The sequence below is a fragment of the Ammospiza caudacuta genome, chromosome 2 (genome assembly GCF_027887145.1).
Source record: "Ammospiza caudacuta isolate bAmmCau1 chromosome 2, bAmmCau1.pri, whole genome shotgun sequence".
NCBI classification, from domain to species: domain Eukaryota; kingdom Metazoa; phylum Chordata; class Aves; order Passeriformes; family Passerellidae; genus Ammospiza; species Ammospiza caudacuta.
The window spans coordinates 53,534,997-53,547,039 of record NC_080594.1 but is presented as its reverse complement, the minus strand read 5'-3'; the positions used below and the strand labels follow the sequence as shown (position 1 = coordinate 53,547,039).

The 12,043-nt window shown below is 42.3% G+C and overlaps 1 protein-coding gene across 4 annotated transcripts in view; it reads left to right on the top strand.

The window, feature by feature from the left end:
• The window catches only part of STARD13 (StAR related lipid transfer domain containing 13), a 285,136-nt gene that overhangs the window by 133,025 nt on the left and 140,068 nt on the right, over positions 1-12,043 (top strand). The window contains exon 1 of one of the 4 annotated variants that reach the window (XM_058800469.1): positions 10,953-11,129. The exons of the other annotated variants lie outside the window; for them this stretch is intronic. Within the exon in view, the coding sequence (XP_058656452.1) occupies positions 11,006-11,129 (124 nt within the window). The 5' untranslated portion in view covers positions 10,953-11,005. Of the gene's footprint in view, positions 1-10,952; positions 11,130-12,043 lie in introns of those variants that run through there. 4 annotated transcript variants of the gene reach the window in all.

Genomic DNA, 12,043 nt, shown 5'->3' with positions numbered 1-12,043 from the left:
TATTCCTAGATGATGACTTGTAACCACATCTAAAAATTGGAAAGGAACTTACACTCTAAGACTTAGGGGCACAGTTTATAAAACCATGAAATTTTTGTGCCTGAACAGAATATTTCCTTAATGCCTTTTCCTTAACAGACTTAATGCTTGGATGTGAGTCCATTCTGGAATCTTTTTTGCAAATAAGAGACAAAGAAATTTCCACTGTGAGAAATGGAGCTAAACATGGAAGTGCTGGAACACATTCATCAGGTTCAGCTGTCCAAGGCTGATAAAATGATACCCATTTTAAAAGGTGAATAAAAGTCATTGTGGGCAACAAAAATAATTACTGCTTCCCACATTAATTATCATATGTTTCTGAAAATAACAAAGCAATCTATAACATTCTCAAATGGGAATACAGATGTAGGATCCAGTATGGATTTGTCAAAAGAAAAAGGAAGCTGGTTTTGCACAGAAAAACAGGAAGAGATAAAACTTATCTTGGCTTTCAAAACTAATATTGCAGAGATATTCAAAACAGAGATGAAAAAATGTGAGAAATCAGTGTGGGAAGCAAATTTTGGTCATAGAACATAAACTTCATAAAAGATCCAAAGACACATAAATTGAACTTGTCAGTTTTCAGAATAAAGAGAAGCTAATAATAGGTTGCCCAAAGGATTTTACTAGGGCAAGTATCATTTAAAGCTTGATTATCTTGACAAGTGAGTGAACAGATGGCAAAATCTGTAGCAAATGCAAGATTTCCTAGGGTCCTGAGGATTAGAAAGATTTCTGAATACCAAATTCAAATCACCAAAACAAGGTGATTTGACAACCTCAGTGAAGATGGGATTTCAATTTACCGAAGTGTGAGGTAATGTTCAGGAATGATTTGAAGTGTTCACTGATACTGCATACTTAATGAAGTGTTACCAGCTCAGAAAAATATCTAGGCAGCATTATGGACAGCTTAATTAAAACTGCTCTGTGAAAACAGCTGTTCAATTTGCAGCACTAGTTGTGAGAGCAAATAAAACACTGATTTATATGAAGTATAAAAAACAGCATTGATATTATTATAATGTAATCATGTAAATTCAGGGAACTATATTACAGTGATGCCCACCATCATCAACATTACAAAAATGTCTACAAAAATAAACATTCAGAGAAGTCAGTGAAGGATGGTAAGCAGGGGAGATAGAATCATTTTACTTGCCTCATGAAAAAATGTGGCACTAAATTCCTATTCACCTTCATAAGGATATCCAATATATGCAATATTCAGAGCAGCAGCAGCACACTCTCTGTGCTGGAATCTTTTCCCCTATTAATGAGGATCATCAAATCAGCAAGAAGTGGAGGGCTTTATGTTCATGTGTGCTTAATAAATATGGTGAGAGTACCCATACTAGATGAAAATTCCCAGTGAAGGATATGGCAATTTTTGCAGTTACTTCATCAAATGAATAACTTCATTATTAATGTGAGACTGTCACTAGTGTTTGGTTTAAATTGTGGTGTTGGTTTGTTGGGGTTTTTTTACGAATTATTAGGGTACTTCTTTTGGGAAACTAGTGGTTGGTTTAAATTGTGGTGTTGATTTGTTGGTTTTTTTTAAGAATTATTAGAATACTTCTTTTGGGAATGGAGGCTGTCCCTGGTGATTATTGAAAAGACCCTAAGTTTCAGCAATTCTGCATTAAAAGGGTAATTTATACTTGTGCGAAGCAAAGTAAGTGCCTATTACTACTTTATGGTAGCACATACAACCTATTTTGCATTTATCTTGCCCAGCTATAAAAGATAAGCTATAGGACAGGAACGAGGTGGATAACCCCAAATCTACTTAAGACCTAAAGAAGGATAATGTTTCCCAGTTGAAACAGTTTTCTTTTTGACTTGACTGGCAGCAGTGAAGTACTTTAAATCATTTTAAAACTATTTAGCAACATTTCAGAATAGAAATAGGGAATAACCTCCAGTATGAGTCAGAAATAGAGTGGTTTTTGGTTTCCATATTTACTTCTGACACTTTTTTTTGCCTTTGGCATTGACAGTCACATATTTTTAAGGCCTGAACTCTGAAAGCATGTATCTGATAAATTTGATCAAACCAAGGATTACTTAATATAAATGTTCTCTGTCAGGTAAATTAACTGATCTTCTGTCTCAAAAGCTATCACTGTGGTAAAATCCTGTTGAGTTATAATCCCTTTAACACCTATTCTCCTAGCAATTTGCATGGGGTTTTGTAATGTAAATGAGTCAAAATATTCCCTGAAATGTAGAACAATCTCAAGTAATTACTGCTGAACAGATTTGTGTCAACCCAAAATGACAAAAAGGTGTTGGAATGAATCTGCATGACAGTAGCATAAGTAAACAAGATGAGCAACAGCTGTACCTGCAGCACTGTAAAGGTCATCATCTCTAGGAACTGATTTCACTAGAAGTCATTGCAATACTGACAAAATGAACTCTGGAACCAGCAATACATACAAGCAAAGTAAAAACCTTTTCTTGCTTCCTGGAATAGTCCTGATTGCATATCTCCTTCATTTGCATGGCTTTTAAATAAAGTCAAGGAGAAATGTCTTGATGGAGTCTCAAAAAAGTGCCTGTTAATAAGAGGGGGATCAGGCCAGCTGAATACAGTGTTTCAGGAGGAGCTGAAGCCTGCTCTGTTCTTTCTGGAATCACCTTTTCAAGTAATTATAAATAAAAAAGATGGTGCTTTCTGGCAGGCAAGGGGTGGCACACTCAGTAGAGAGCTGTGGCTGTGATCTCTGTCATCATTCTGGTCACATCAGTGTACATAGCAGCAGGTGATGGGGAAACACCTCCTCAAGCTCTCTCTACCTTTGGTACACTTGGCCAAGTACAGAGCAGTCCCTGCTACTGCCTTCTTGGGAATTAAGTTGCTTTACAATGTACCATTTTCAATCCAAAAGAGAAAAGAAAAAATATATTTTCTAGCTTTCTCCCATAGTCTTTGATGTTACTGTTTATACAATAGTAATTTAATGTCACTATTAAAATTCAGTTATGTGAAAAGTGCATGAGTGCATAGCTAAGATTTTTTGCCTCTTGCATGCAGAAATTGGAGCCTATTTGGAAGACTACAAAAAGTTGTGCTTTAATTTCTCACAGTTGAGTTCTTTTACATAGACTGTAATTCTCTAGCACCACATCACTGCTCCTATGAAATCTGCTGCCTACTATGCAGTGGTACCTTATGGCTTACCTCTGAGCATATGTAGTATAGTCCACATAAAAATATGACACAGTTTGGTTTCCAACATAATGAATGTTGAATGAAATTATGCCATTATGCAAACCCCCTTACATGCAGTAGGCAGGAAGAGTACAAGCAAAAATACTAAGGTGAAGGACCTACAAATTTGTTGTCACAAGTACTTTTTAGACTTGCAATTCATAGCTATGCTTTTGCCTCCCTGATTATAGGAAGTGCTATTGGACATCATTTGGTAACTTTTTTCCCTGAAGCCTTCTTAATGGTTTCAAGGGCAGTACTACAGGCCTCTGTTTTTCAAGCAAAAAAACCCCGAGCAACTCAAAGTAAACCTTTCTCTACATTGCTCTAAAAACTGAAACTGCAGTTGTTACTGCTGATTTGTTAATATAACACAGACATGGACATTTCCTGGTTACTGTAAACACTGAAATGCTTTTGGAGTTAATGGAATACAGGTGCTGCCTGACACTACCAAAATGTTCTCACAGAAACAGGGATATTTTTGAACAGAAAGAGCTGCAGATCCACCTAGTCCAGCCCCTTCTCCACAGCATGAATATCCTGCTTCTCAGTGGGAATACCCAGATATGTTAAATGTCATGAAACAGGCATTCTTCCTAAGCTTAAGCTCCTTTATACTCCCAGGAATGGCTGTACCACTCAGCCTGCTGGAACAGAGAGTTCTGTAATGCCAGAGCTGGGTGATGGAGTGGGCTTAGGCAGGCTCTGAGGCAGCTGGAAAACCTTCCCAATGGAGCTGTGGGAAATGATGCTTACAATCGAATCGTCACCAGCCTTCACTTCAAATGAGATTCAGACAATACTGTGAACAGACAATTAGCCCTTCTTTATTGTGGAATTAAGAAGAAATTTAAAATCAGCTTTAGTGATTCAAGATCCTGTAGAACAGTTTAGGTTAATAGGGATTGGCTTGGGCCCCAGCCAAATTTTAATTCTGGCCATTCTAATCTTCCTACCTGAAATTCTATCCCCTACTGCAACTGGCCACAACACTCTTTATTTACTGGCCAAAAATAAGAGTGCCATTGCTTTTTACTTCTACCAAATGTATACATTTAAAATCTGTTAAACAAGTTTAAATAGTAGTTGTGTGGCCAGTGATGAAGGTTGCAATATACTGATGCTTGGCAATATGCTGCCATCAGTCCGTAGCCTGATTACTTAAAAGGTGTGTGTGCAGAGAAGTATTTGCGTATCTGAAAGAAAGTTCTTACTCTCACAAGTAAATTAGTTTGGGGAACAATTTGCTTGCATTGTTGTTAGAACCTGCTGTCAAGACTGATCATGTTTTCCTGTGTAATCCAGGAGAGTTATAAAAAAAAGAAAGAGAAAAAGCTCCCAGGTCTCTGAACCAATATCCTGCTATGGTGTGTGCTAAATTGCCATTGACTGCTGCAAGGCAAGGCTTTTTTACACAAATGTTTCAATTATTTCTACTGTGATGGTAATAACAGTTGGAAGTTTAGAAAAGAAAAATTAAAAATTGTTGCTTAGACAAGGTCCCAATACAATATTAAGGAAATGAACACTTTGAGAGCAAAGAAAGATATAGTTTAAAACAATATATTTTTGTCAAGTGACTGAAGAGGGGGAGAAAATCAGACACCAGAAGCTGAAATGAGAAGAACAGGGGCAATATTCTGTGCTGAGACATTTTGTGTTTCAACATAACTGCTCCCTTATTCAAGGGCATTAATCACTTCAAAATTTCAAGCTCAACTCTAGTAAAAAACCAATGCATCTACACATATAAAATGTAGTTCACTTTCCCAGTTGCTTAATCATTGAAGCATTGGCTATTTCTACAGAGACTGGTTTTGCTCAGCACAAGACTTCATATCTTCAATGTAATATATTTTAAAGATGTCCACAGAGCATCTTACGAAAGGAAGTGAAAGTTTATTGGCACTTGGTTTGTTTTGTCCGTTCCTCTCGTCTGTTATCTGAGAAATGTGCAAGGGCTCTTGTGGCTGCAATTCTTCAGGATTTCAGCTGAAGCATCAGCTTGGTTGTCTGCTGTTCCATAGAAGTGCCCTGTTTACTCAGGGGGCAATCCATCCAATCATCATTTGAACCACAGCTGCCTCCCTCTTCCCTTCTTCACCATTCTCATATAACAGGAGGTATGTTATATATCTGTTATATATGTTATATATGTTATATATGTTATATATAACAGATATATAACATATCTCCTGTCACACAGGACCTTCTCCTGGAGTTTATAATGTCCTGTGACAATTTAGACTGTCTTAGTACAAGATACTGGAGAGGTAGAGGGGTTATTAAAAATAACCTGCAAGAGCTAGATATAAGCAGAATGCAAGATGGAGAGAAATGTGCACATTAAAGCTGGCCAGAATGTGAAAACCCTGCTGAGTTAAACCAAAAAAACCCCATTTATTTTCCAGAAACATATATGATTTCTCTTAATTTTTATTCTTTAAGAAACAATGGGTTTTGTCAGGAGGAGGTTTCCAGGTGAAAATTTTTGATTGCTGTAGAAAAAAAAATTTCATCCCACATTTACCATTTCACTTTTGTTCCCATTTACTCTGCCTTGATAGACACAATCTGGTCTATTGCATTGCATCCCAAATGCAAACACCCTGGCAGTTCTCTCTATCACTGCTCATTGCAGCTCATCCTGCCTTTATGGTGCATCAAGTAGAGGCTGCTTGACTGAAGTCTGAAGGCCCTTCCCTTGCCTCACCTATCTGTTCAATATTAAAAGCTTTCTCCCCACAGCCTGTTTGTGTACAGGATCCCAGCTTTTGCTGTCTACTCATTATGTTTTCAAATACACATTTGCATGCCTTTGGTAAAAATGCCCCTCGTTCTTGAAAGTTGGTCCTCTGAATATATAAAGATACCACATTAACCTCCTTGGAGACCCTCTTGCTAACTCACTTTGCACCAGTGCTTTCAGACACTATTCTGGTGTGCCAGAAGTACCAGCAGTTACTACTCTGGCCAGTACTGTTCTATTTCTCTCTCATACTCCACCCTTCCTACCCCAATCAGGTCTTCTCTCCATCGGTGTCCTGTTTTATATTTAGTTTGCAATCTCCCGAGGACAAAGATTGAACTTTAGCTCCATCCAGTTTTTGCTTCCAAGCACTTTGAGAAAACAATTTGTTATTAATAATAACAACAATAAAATATCATCCTTTGTATGAACAGAATTAAAGCTTAATTTCCCCCCATGCCCTCCATGCCTGTTCTAGCAAGGGAGAGGGAGCACAGTCAAACAGCAGACACTTTTTACTGTAGTCTGTATCTGAGTGTACTTAGAGTCTGTTCACAGTGAATACTGCAAGAAGTTCCATTTATTTCAGCATTAATCATTGTGAACAAAAGTGAAAGAATTTGGCCCCCACTAATGAAAGCCAGCAGTGCTCTGCTGTTGGCAAAGTGCAGAGCAACCCTTTCCCAGAGATTCACAAAGCTGAAATGAAGTAGGATGAACTTATAGGTGCCAATCTCTTGATAAATCAGAAAAGAGTGAAACTAATATATAACTTGTTCTCATTAAAGCTACCTCAAAATTATGATAATTTGTATATGTAAATTTAAAAAAACAAGGAGAGAGTGCCAGGGCACAAGCTAGAACATTTTGTCCTCATTCACAGTGATTCTTATTTTTCTCTATTCAAAATTCAAAATATTTGTTTGTTTACTTAGATGTCAAAGAGGACACCTACTCATATGCCCTTGGTGCTTTTCACATAACTTCAACCACAGAATTAGTATGAAATTCACCTGAGTCTGCTGTTAGGAAAACAAGCAATGGAAAACCTCAAATCTTTTCTTCCCTTCCAGTGGTAACCCAGACTTACAACATCCCACTCAGACCATTTAAGCTGTGATAGAAAACAAATTCCAGAGCTCTAGGACCCCCAAAGAGATAAAGACCACTGCTAAAGTTATAAATATTACTTGATGTGTTTATATCTAGGCTGTCTGAGCTACTATTTGAAGCTACAAAAGCACAGCAACACCATTTTGGGTATCGTGAATTTCAAGAATCTTCATTACAGTCAGTTCTTGAGGAATGGAATTAACTATAAAATTTGGCATTGCACTTATTAGCATCAGACCATGTAATTGATCTTGTCGATCCTGTAATTTCCTCTTTTGCTTTAGTATTACTTTCTAAGGGATACCAGGGTAAGGAGCCTGTGTCCTCTAAACAGCACATAGTAACCAAGGATGCACTCTTCCCACATTTTCCTCCACATGACATATCTTGTTTTGCTCTTCTGTAGGCAAATATTGTGAGGTGATAAAGCTAACAAAAAATCCTGACTCGTGATAATTAAAGACAAGAGGGTGGAAAGGAAAGAAGTTGCACTTTTATCATAGTCTTTCAGTAGTTTACAAGTGGCAAACCAATATGTAGTCCTGTTTCTCTTTCCTTAGGTCTGATTCTCTTACCAGGTGCATTGGAGTTAGTGTACAGTTACTTTACTAGGACTACATCAGGCTGCATAATGGAATCTGTAACAAATTAAAAACACCCCGCTAATTAGGGGCCAGAATACTACGCTGTGTCAATTAACTTGGTGTTTAATTACCATGGTGATTGGAAGGAGCTATAAATTGCTAAATATAAAATAAGTGTATCAGACTTCTGTGCCACAATGGCATCAGAGCATGGGTACAACTAGTTTAGACATTTCCCCAATATTTTATATGCCTTCAAGATTTAGACAGTACTTTTATTCCTGCCAATATTCTGTTATCAATGAGCAAAGACAAATATAATATTTCAACTTCTTTTAAGGCAGCTGGGAACTTTCTCCTTTTTCTTCATCATATACAGTGGTTTCATTGCAATTGCTCTGAAAAGAACCATTTTGGCAAGACTAATATCAAGCAGGAAAACGGTATATTCTGTGAAAAATGTGCTTTCCTTTTCTTTCCCCCAGAAATGATAACCATCTTGTGCTGGATGTCAGAATGCTTCAAGCAGGAAACACAAGTACTGATCAGCTGGCTACTTATACACTTAACCAACATATGCAAAATGTGTGAGAGACCAGAATTTCACCATCTTGTCAGGTTTTCTAACATTCTAAAAGGAAATTAGGCTTGTTTAACCTATGAATAATTCCTAACATGTACCCTCCTTCAAGCAAAATAGCTCTTATTGTAACTTCTTCTGCAGAATAGCTCTTAGTGTAACTGCTACTATGAGGTGTAATACATCAAAAATACTTGTGATGGTAATTAGACTTCTGAACAGCTGACTATGATTAAAAGCATAAAGTAGGAATAGGCCAGTTGCTGCATGAGATGTGTTCTCATTACTCAATAGCACTGTTTTCTTTGGGGAGAAAACTACGATATCTGATCTTGCCTCTGGATTCAGTTTTCCACAATAAAGTACCTGAAATCAGTAAGATTTTTGTCAGTGCCTGCCACAGAGTTTGGTCTAGGCTTGCCAGTTCATTTCTGTTGCTTATTATGAAATACAGCCATATCACTGCAGTTTACCTTAGTAACTGGTGGTGAGATAACATGGGATTAGCAATTGCCACTATCTAGTCACTAATTAGCTGCTTTCAGTAAACCTGGAAGTCTAGGGATATTTTTGATAAAGCGAGATCTTCAAAAATGCTGCAGAAGGGAAGACAATATCTTTTGTTCTATTGCTACATTCTGGCCATCACAGACAGCCACTGAAGAAAGGGATATCTATCTTCCAGACAGGCAGGGCACTCCAAGTTGGTGCATCCAAGTGTGGCTGCCAGAAGAGGACTGCTGAAGGTTGCAGTACTGGCTGACGTTTGTGGGTGGTGACACAGCAGTATGATACAAAACCTTCAAAACTGAGTTTATTATTTCACTTTTAGATTGTCTGTCACGGCTCATCTTTATAGGGCAGCTGAGTACAATATCAGGAATTAATTTCTCATCTCTGCCTGGTTCCTAACTGATAAAAGCCTGTGGCAGTAAACAGGCATAGTAGGTCTTATGTACTGGTAATAGCTGTGTTGGTGAGAGATTAAATAAAGAGAGGCAGAGGTCAGAGGCAGATTTACTGGGCAGAGGGGCTGATTGTAGGAACCATAATCCTCTCTTCTCCCATTAACATCAGCAGGTGTTTGCTCTGGGTCATGGGATGTGGGAGTATTTACATAATTATGCTGTCTCCCTTCCAGATCTTGGATGCATCCATCCCTGGAAGGCATCCTTTTCTCAGAAGTGTTTGTCCAGTCATTTGGAGGACATTGGAACTGCAGGCAGAGGAGTGACGTACAACATCTGTACAAGCTCTTGGACAAGCACAGAGTCTTCACTATATCAGCTAAAGTAGAGTAGCTTAAGATGAACCTTTTTAGATGAACCTCTTAAAAACAGGGACAAAGGAAAACAAATTCACACCACGAAGTAAGCAGAAGACATTATTAACAGTGGTAACATGGAATACATCTGTCTGCTTGCTTTTAGCTTCTGACATTACAGTAACAGTTTAAATCTAAACAAGAGGGGGATATCGATAATGTTTAACATGACTGCTTCACCTGGGCATGCAGCTCTTTCAGAGTAGGGCACTCCCTTGCAGGAACATCAGCCTCTGCTTTACACATCACAAATACTCTGCCAAAAGAGCAAGCAGTAAGTAATTGATTGTGACTAAATGGAATGAAGCGGCCATTGTCCTTCTCAGCTATCAGACTCTCTGCTGGAGGCACATCCAGGATAGGGAAGGGGACACTGTTAAAACAGTATTTCCCAGGGCACAGAAGAAGCAGAGACACAAAATGGTTTTCCTAAATGGGATAAGGGCCCTGCCATTACTTTCTGGCTAGCCTACGGATGAAGAAATCAGGATTCATTTTAGTCTGTGAAGTGTGCAAAAAGTGTCTGCCGGGGTTTAATTTTGAAACCTTTTCAAAAGTGCAAGAGCTTGTAAGAGAAGAAGTCATGCAGGGGGAAGGAGGTGGAGAGTAAGTGGGTGGCTTGCAGAGAAAGTGGGAAAGAAACAGGAGAGGCTGTGTTGCGAGGACTATGGCTTGATCTTGGGTGTAGAGTTGATGAACCTAGGCCTCTGAGAAAGAAACCTAATTTTCTTTCCGCAAAAGTTGAAGCATGGGCAAAGCACCTATTACAGCCTCCCGTGAAAAAGGCAGCCCGTTGCCAGGCAGGTTTTCTGTCACCTCGTGGCGGGTGACCCGTCCCCGGAGCGGCGTTCGCAGCGCTGGGGCGGCACGGCCGGGGTGCGGCGGGCAGCTCCCGGTCGCTGTCCAGGGAGCGCAGCGGCGGCAGCGGGAGCTGACAGCAGGGCAGCTCCCAAATGGGCTCACGGGCACAAGCGGAGTCAGGGAATTTAGGCGCGGGGCCGCGGGACGCGCGGGGTGCCGGTCCGTCGGTGGTGCCCGAGGGCGCGGGGTCCCGGTCAGGGCAGGAGCGGGGCCGGAGCCCGGGGCACCTTCCCCGCCCCGCGGGGGCCGCAGCGCGGGGGAGGACAGGAGGGCGGAGAGCGGCGGGCGCGGGACGGGGCGCTGAGGAAGGCAGGGAGGGAGCGAGGCCGGCGGCGGGAGCGCTGCCCCGGGGGCCGGGGCGGGCGGCGCTCAGGTGAAGGAAGGGCCGCCCGCCCGGGGCGGCGGTGACGCGGCTGCGGCGCGGCGGGGCTGCCCCGCGGCCCCGTGTGGGCGCCGCCGCCCGTCCCCGGCGAGGAGAGCGGGCGCGGAGCGGGGCTGCCCGGGGCGGCATGCGGAGCCGCCGAGGATGAGCAGCCAGCGCCCCTCGGCCAAGGCGCAGCTCCGGAGGTCGCTGAGCGAGCAGCTGCGGGACTCCACCGCCAAAGCCTGGGACTTGCTGTGGAGGAATGTCCGGGAGCGGCGGCTCGCAGGTCAGTCCCAGCCGCGCCGCGGCCGCCGCTACCTGCCCGGGGACGCTGAGGGGACGCCCCGGCCCCAGCATGAGGAGGGGTCCCGCTCCAGGGGCACGGCCGGGGGCGCCATCTCCGCTGCCGGAGCGGGGAGAGCCCGCGGCTTGGCCGGGCGGGACGGGCACCGGGCGGGCCGGGCTGCGGGCAGGAGCGGGGCAGGCGGGTCGCAGCCCCCGGCCCCTGCAGGCAGCACCTGCCCGGGAGCCGGCGGGCAGCGCGGGCTGCTCACACACGCATTCGGGCTCGGGGCTAAGCCGCCCCCTCGCTCCGTGTCGGAGGCACCTTCTGAGCGCCTCCGAAACGAAGAGAGTTGGCTTTGCCTCCGGGAAGCAGGCTCACCTGCTCCTCCGATCAGTGTTGTAAGTCTAACCAACCAGGTTGGTTCCTCACAGGGTTTGCTTTGCACAACTCCCAAAGAAAAATGGTCTGTTTCATTTCAGATGCTTCTATAGCTTCAGGTCACCTACCTGCTCTGGCAAACCGGCCTCCTGCAGCTTTTCCATCCCCAGGTGGGGACCAGAAGGGCACAGAGCAGGGCAGGTGCTCCGGGAGGTCGGGTCTCATTTAGAGCGCTGCTATTGCAGCAGCACAGTGGCTTTATGCACACAAGCATACACCCAGTGTGTATTTGTAAAGTACTCTGTGAATTAGAAGTTCTAGATTAGAATATCTAGTATGTGTACATGCAAGTGCAAAGTAGAGTTATTATACTAGAAAGTGATACATCAAGATTTATGAGCAGGATCATGTATAATGAAGTCTAATTTATAAAGATGGATTCCTCTGTCACATCCTACAGCATTGTTAGGAGTTTGGTGACCTTGCCTAGGGCACTGTGACATGCTGTGTTGTATAATACAGAGGTAAATTATGCA